Source organism: Aythya ferina (genome assembly GCF_964211825.1).
Source record: "Aythya ferina genome assembly, chromosome: 1".
NCBI classification, from domain to species: Eukaryota; Metazoa; Chordata; class Aves; order Anseriformes; family Anatidae; genus Aythya; species Aythya ferina.
In genome coordinates, this window is record NC_140296.1 from 127,573,447 (window position 1) to 127,581,497 (window position 8,051).

Genomic DNA, 8,051 nt, shown 5'->3' on the forward strand with positions numbered 1-8,051 from the left:
CACACCATTCACTATTTGGTCTTAGGCTGGGTACCAAAACTCTGTCTCTGAGGACTGTCAGACATCCCAGTGAAGTGTCAATTTTTAGCTATTGTTTTAGTTTCCAGATCAAGCAAAAGTGGCAGTAGCAGATATGCCAGGAAAAATTAGAGAAGCTGTTTTAGCCCATGTCTTGGCCCTGCTGTGAGAAAACTGACAAATAAGTCAAAAGTGACTGAAAGCTGGCGATGGAAAGCCAGCTCTGCATCCTTCTCCCTCAACCCGTGAAACCACCAACTGCTGTTTTGCCTGATGATTGACAGCTGTATTCTGCTTTTCCTCTTAGGACACTGATCACAAGCAAACTGCAAAATTACACTTCAAACATTTATTAGGGAGAAGAAAACTACACTTGGGAAGTGAATATTACAATGCTTATTTTAGAGACAGGGATGGTTCTGAGAGATTCAGCTTTTCTCTTGGAGTCACATGCATTGGGAATGAGCAGGACTTCAGACTGCACTACAAAACAACCTAGGAAGTCGGTGCTTCATCCCTATAACATCCCTATAACTATGAGCCTTTTTTCCTGTCAGCACTGGCCTCCCACAGAGACACTGCAGCTGTGCCGAGAGGGTGAAAAATGCAGGTAATTGCTAAAAATTATATATGCAGTTCACACTGCGGAAAATCATGAGATAAAGTAGACAGCAGCAGAGAAATTGATAAAAAAAAAATTCATCATGAACAAAAGGCAGAAGATACCCTGAATGTTGCTTTGACCAAGACATAGAGCTTCTGAAATGCCACCTGGCACAAGCTGGGGTACTAGTCCAGTGATTCCCAGTCTTTTTATAGCTGAGCTCCTCTCAAGAGAGTAATCAGTATTTCACACGTCACTGAATCTATCTGCTCACCTGCTTCAAGGCTACCATCTCCTCCCCATCGCTCACAGTGCCTCTGCTTGAGTGTTTGCTGTGTCCATGGCCTCATATTACAGCCCTGTGAATGTGAAACTGTATGTCATGTCTGATGTGCTCAGTTCCACTGCGCTTCCAGGTACTCTCCTTACTAGCGTGCAGGCATCTCAAATGACACGGACAACACAAGTTCTGTGCTGTGAAAAGCTGCCAGGCATATTGGCAAAAATATTTGCAGATATCTCAGCCATTTTCCACCACCTGGTGTATTAATAAGCTCCATGAAACTAATTAAGATAAAAAACTGATGTGCTAGACTTGAAAGAAGAAAGAAAAGAAGAAAACAACAATAGTGCAAAATGAGGGGAAATAAGTAAGGCAGTCTGAGGAAGAAGAGGAAAATGAAGATGCTTGTCATTTACAAAAGTAAATAATAAAAGTAAAGGAGCACTTGGGCTTGAGGAAAAGAGACAGTGAAAAGGTAGGGAGGAGTGGCCATTTCCCTCTCTCTTTAATGCATTGCCAAAGCCTTTGTCTTGCAAATACAATTGCACACCTGCAAATGTATTCTAGAGCAGCACAGATCCCAGGTTTGTTCACTGTATTAAGACATGTCCTTCCCATATAAATGGGATCACTTGGCAGTCACCTCAGTGAAAACCACAAACACTTAAGAACATTAGCAATGTCCCCTTGGTACCAGCAACAGCAAGCTCAATGCTTGTGCCTGCATGCCTAGCTTAGCAGAACTGCAACTGCAAACAGCAGAAGCATGTTTGAGTATAAACGGTAGGAACAAGCCCCACCTTTCACATGGCTTACCTCTGTGTTAACAGACCAGGAACACTCCTTTTAGAGGCACAGAAAAGCTGTTAGCGCATGGGCCGCTATCGTAAGAGGTGCCCTGGATTTGCTGGGCATGCACTAAAAGAGAAACAGCCACTTCAAGCCAATTCTCCCCAAATGCTGAGCTACCCTGATATACACCCAGCGATCATGCAGCTAAGGAAGTGACTGCACAGTTTTCATTGCTCTCTGATGAGGTCCATGACTGTTTTTACACCTTCTTCTCTAAATAAGGAAGCTGCCTGCGAGGCCTCTGACTGCCCAACCAATTTGATTCCTTTGCTTTGCGCAGCCAATGAAACCTCACTCCTGCCTCTGGTCTTGGATGACAGCACTCATCAAACCCCAGCCAGCCTGGGAGGACGGCAGGTTAGTGTTACAGCCATGGCAAGCTTACCTCTGGCAAGCTGTTGATGTCAGAGTGATGATGTGGGGAGGGACAGCCTCTGCACTATAAAGATGGGTCAATCAAATACAACCGAGGCTGCCCACCAGAGAGCAGGACCTCCAAAACATGGTCCCCACCAGTTTGAGTCCTGTTGGCCTGCCTCTGCTTCCAACTCAACTGCTCTCAGGCTTTAGTTTCATGTCAGCAATCTCTATTTGCTTTCCAAAAATAAGCTTCTGCCACCATGCTGAAGGGAGAAAAACAAGAAGGGCGGTATTTTTAGGGCCATTAATTCTGACCACGTGCCCAGGAGGTGAACCGGATGACCACTGCACAAAGACTTCTCATCACTATGTTCTCCAAAGCCAGCATTCATCGGACGTTGTCTGCTTTCATTCTCCTGTTTTTTTTAGCTGGGATTGCTTCAACATATCCAGTTGTAAGCAGAACTAATGGCACATTGCTGGAAAGAGGATGGCAATCTCTGTTGTCCAGGTCCATTGCTGGGATGTCAGGGGAGAAGTCAGATGTGAACTGGGAGAGTGACTATTTGCTAGGAATCAAGAGGCAGCGGAGGCTTTATTGCAACGTGGGCATCGGGTTTCACCTTCAAATCCTCCCAGACGGAAGGATAAGCGGAGTTCACAATGAAAACCAATACAGTGAGTTGCATCCAGAAATGAAATAGATGTCACTTAATTGCTGTGAACTCTAGTAATTACCCTTCATAGAATGCAAATGTTATTACTTGTTATTGTTAATCTGTGCTACATCTGTTGCCTTTTAAAAGTCTCTGGGATCAATAAACATTAGAAACCTACAGGCTGAAACATGTCACAAATGCTTAGACAAATTTAGATACAATTTATTTTTACTTTGCTTTACCGCACAGATGAGAAAAGACAAAACAGGTTGAAAACTTTCTCTCTGCTGCATTTGCTCACTCCTCACCTTCTCATTTACCTTTTGAATCTGGGAGGTTGTCACCAAGCTCACAGAGCCAAAGAATGATTTTGGAATCCTACATTTGGGACACTCAGTACTGGAAGGGGCTTGCTGTTCCTGGTGTAGTTGCTCTTATGGCTGTTGTTCTTTAACTATAAGATTAAAGGAAAAGCTTTAGTCCTTTGGACTTGATTTTTTTCATAGAAGACAGTAACAGTAATGTAAAAATAAGTTGCATATTAAAAAGTCTAAGAGAATTTGACAGATACAAGAGCAAAAGGATTCTATATGATGTGAATATGATTCTGGAAGAATTATTATAAGATCCTTTGGCATATAGAAAAAACATCATTTTCTCTGTGTACTTTTATTATGCCCAACTAGGGACATAGTTCTAATAAAAATTAAGGTATGTTCATTAAGGTTTTAAAGTAGTCATATCTGATTTGCCTTTGATTAGCTACAAATTCTGTGATAATGTTTCTATTAACTTCTTATTTTTTAGGTCTCTTTGAAATATCCACTGTAGAGAGAGGTGTTGTTAGCCTGTTTGGTGTGAAAAGTGCTCTCTTCATTGCAATGAACAACAAGGGGAAGCTGTATGGAACAGTGAGTACAAGTGCAAATAATTTTAATAATTAAAATAAATTAAATAATTCAAGATTTAAAAAAAAAACTTAAAAGGTCCTGAGTTTTGCTGTTTTGTTTTTTTGTTTGTTTTATTTTTTTGTCTTGAAAATCTCTACTTTCAAGCAGAGAAAACAGACTTTCAATTACAGGGAATGTACCCGGCCTGAAGTCATCAGCGTTATTCAGTGCAACAAGTGTTGTGTCTGTTGGTGGACTGTTATTTTAAAGCTTTCCAATAACACTGTACAGAAAGCACCCCAGGAAAATTAATGCATTTTGCAAATAGTACAGATTAATTAGATACCTTCTTCTAAGGGCTCAGCACTGCAAACGTTGTAGTAAGAGTGAATCCTACTGATGCCAACACTTCATTACACTTAAAATGAAAGGGTGTGCTTTGGAAAAACTGCTAGAACCTAAAGTGTGTGTATGTGATCATGTGCATACATAAGCATGTAAGAGAGAGAGAATTAGAGCTATATCAGTGCTAGCTGCTGTTAGTAAAATCATGACAACATGCCTCTCCCTACTAAAAACAAACACAGCATGGAGAATAAATAGGAAGTCTACCCTACAACGCCCACATATGTGACTGGGGCTATTTTAAGGATCGGTTTTGTGGGATCAATCCCAAAGAACGAAGAAACAGTAATAGCTAGTAATAATGGTATGCAAGTCATACTGAAACATCATCACAATCATCTTCCTCCAGAAAGTGCTAGCTATGCTTTTTAAATGCAATTTAATCTCTGAGACCTGAGCAAGGTGTCCTCAGTCTCAACACGGAGTAGAAAAGGCACCTGTCAGGAAGCTCATTTGAAAGAGTCTGACTCTGGGCAATAAGCAAACCAGCTCATCTCACAATAATGAATTGTACTGACAGAACTCACCTTTTTTTTTTTTTTTTTTTTTTTTTTTTTTTTTTTTTTTTTTTAAACAAAGCATTTCACTGCTTAATAAAATACCAAATGTTGTGAAGGACTGGTAGCCATTACTAATCTGGCTGTTTCCTGCTCACACAGATAATAGTAATGGGGCATCTTAAGGTTCCACTCTTGGAATATTAGTTCACTCATGTCTGATTTCAAGTACCTAGAATTGCCAGAAGCCCAAATGTTTTGCTCAGCCTGGATTTCTTTCTAAAGAAATTTCTTTCTAAAGAAATCCAGGGCTCCTTTTGATTATTTTTTACAGTGTCTATTCAATCTTGCTTATTTTCAAAGACATTTTAAAATGCTGAAATAGACGTGCATTCTCCCTTGCACAATGCAATGCTCTGAGTTAAACTCTTATAAACTTTGAATTGTTTTATTACAAAGATGCTCCAGTAGAATTGCACTGGTGGTGTCTCATATGCCAGACATTTGATGTCAGAGAATTATTCAGCTTTCTTTTTTGATTTCCGTGGTGCTCTGCATTTGTATCCTGCTTATCCTGTCACCTTCTCTCCCAGATAACTCTATTTCCTTGGACTGAAGTGACACCATATGAAGATAACCAAAACTGTTTTCCTGGCTTAGAAGCTGGAACATCATATCTCACTAACAGATAAATATAACATGAGTAATGATGTAACAAAATATAGCATCACTAATGATGTAACAAAAAAGAAGGTTTGGTGCTAATCAAAGGTTTTATTCAAATGCCTTATTCAAATAACCTGTTCTCCCTGAACACTGCTGTTTGTGAGAGAACTGAATGTTTTGACAGGCAGCATATAATTATTTCATGAATGACAGGACCTCTTGCAGAGGGGAGGTATGAAATAAAGCTACATCAATTGGGCAAAAGGGCATGATGATGACAAATTATTGCTTACAAAGAAAATGGTGACATCCATGATTTATGATGAATTAACTTGATCTGTCACAGGAAGTCCACAGTTCATTATCTGGACAGGTGGTATCTAAGTTCATCTGACACCAAATTAGCACTGCAGAGGGAGATTTATTGTTGGATGCAGACACTACGGCACCACCTGTTGCACACTATAACATGCTCTTCTTCAGTAAAAATGCTAGTAATAAAAGTGACTTGGGTCTTCCTGAAATACTTATTGCAAGTGCTTTGCTCTCTCCCCCCTCCCCCCCCCGGCCCTTCCTATTCTATAGGCTGTTTTCCAAGACGAATGCAAATTCAAAGAAACCTTGCTGCCCAATAACTACAATGCATATGAATCAAATGCTTACCACGGGGCTTACATAGCACTCAGCAAACACGGGAGAGTGAAGAGAGGAAATAAAGTTTCTCCAGCTATGACAGTGACCCACTTTTTACCAAGAATATGAACATGAACAAAGCAGAAGACTTAATCCCAGGAAAAACTCTTTCATTTTGCACATGGGAATAATCTCCCAGGTAAAGTATTTATACTGTTCATTGAAAAAAGTAATCTATATGTGTATATTTGGATAAAATTATTTGTACTAGGTTCATCATATAGCATATGCAATATTATGCTGCTTCTCTTCTACTCTGTACAAATTTTACATGGCTGTGTGCCTCCTTTGGTGCTGAACAGAGAAAAATGCAAGTTGAAGTGCAAAGATAAAAAATATTAGGAAGATGTAGAATGGCTGTGATAAATATCTAATCAACCATTTATTATTTACTAGTTAATATTAATTACCTCAGATAAAAACCCTACATGGTGAGCTGTTTACATATCATGGGCCAAATCATCAGATGACTTTGCTTCACCAGAACTTTGAGCAGTTTACTCCATCTGAATATCTGTCTGCACCTCCCCTCCTACACATGTACACTTGTGTCTTGTCTTGTGAAGTCCTCAGACTATTTTGACCATGATGGTGCCCATTCCGCAACTGTTTCCACACAAGCAAATTGCCTACCCCCAGAGTCCCTCTTTCTCTGAAGGGATTCTGCAGGTCCTCTTCACATGGGCTTTTTGGCAAAATTAAGACCTACAATCGATTTCCCTCAGGAAGGGCCATGGGGTGTATCAGAGATGGGTCCCAAATACAAAATGCATTGTGAGATTAGGATGTTGAATGCCACCCACGTGGCATTTTGTGAGCTACTTAAGTTTAGACCTACCTCTAATATAGAAATGTATATCTTTAATATAAATATATAGAGAGACATGGTATGTGTGTTTGTGCATCTAAGTAGTTACATACTTTTAATGCATCAGTCATCCCAGTCTCTAGATGCCCAGGTGCTCTGATATGCATACACACATACAATTATAAATATTTAACAGCAACGTATTCAGTTTTAGCTGAAGCATATTTACCTCTAAGAACTGAAACTGGTCTGTCGGATGCATTATTTAATTATATAATATAAGATGTATGGAATTCATGAAAGCTTCCATCTAATGGTTATTGTAGAAAATGTCTCTGTTTTGAATTCAATTCTATTTACTGCTTTAAGTATATTTGGTTCTTTTCTATGACACCTCACTGAGGTACCATGTACAGAGGAAGAAGGAATTTATGTAAGCACACCTTCCCAGGTTGGTGCAGAGGAATTTTAACTATAATTAGAATTTCTGTCAATTGCAAAGCATCACATTCAAAGACATCATGGCAAGCTATATGAAATATTCTCCAGATCTCTCCTAGAAACCATACAAATGGTGCATAACCTTGCCTTACTATTTTGACAATCTTTTTTCCATATCACAATTCTCTGTGCCTTTGAAAGAGTATTTTAAGAGGTCCAAAGTCAATAGTCACTATAAATGTCAGTTACCAGAAGCCTTGGGATTCCTGCATTGATGGCGTGCTCCTAAATTTGAAACTAGATTCAATGCAATGTCAGAGCATGAGCATTTTCAGCATAGATGGACTGTGCTGCTGCAGAAGTGAACATCTGAGTGCAAGATAATCTCCCATGTGCAGCCAAAATGTGACTATGTCCAGCCTTGACATGCCATTCTATTTGCAGGGGGTGTCTATTCATAATGAATTTGAGCCTTCTGACATGTAAGAAAAACACTGTTCAGGGCCAGATCCTCAGATGGAGTAAAGCAGCCAAACTGGACTATCAGTTTATAGCTGCAGAAGATTTGGCCCAAAGAGTGTGCCTACAAGGGTGCATCTGCAGCCATACTTTCTGACTTATTGTCAAGACAATTGTTTTCTGGACATAATACAGTTTTCCACTACTTTTGTGTAATTTATACTTGAATTTATTTTTCTTAAATGTAAGTGGTGATCACAATGTAAAGGAAGAGTAAAAAGAATGGAACATTGCTTACATTACACTAAGGGGACATTTTGGATATGGCAAAGGATAGGAGTTACTCTTAATTTTCTGGTCTTGCAGTATGTAGAAAGAAGCCAAGTTGGCACCCGTTGTTCATCTACAATGTGTGC

The 8,051-nt window shown here is 39.6% G+C and overlaps 1 protein-coding gene across 1 annotated transcript; it reads left to right on the top strand.

The window, feature by feature from the left end:
- Positions 1–2,440: 2,440 nt before the first annotated feature.
- Positions 2,441–5,996, top strand: FGF6 (fibroblast growth factor 6; the record flags this gene model as incomplete). The annotated part of the gene is made up of 3 exons (XM_084500221.1): positions 2,441–2,795; positions 3,584–3,687; positions 5,820–5,996. Exons 1-3 carry the CDS (start codon positions 2,456–2,458, stop codon positions 5,994–5,996), a joined length of 621 nt encoding a protein of 206 aa, XP_084356347.1. The 5' UTR covers positions 2,441–2,455.
- Between the last annotated feature and the right edge of the window lie 2,055 nt (positions 5,997–8,051).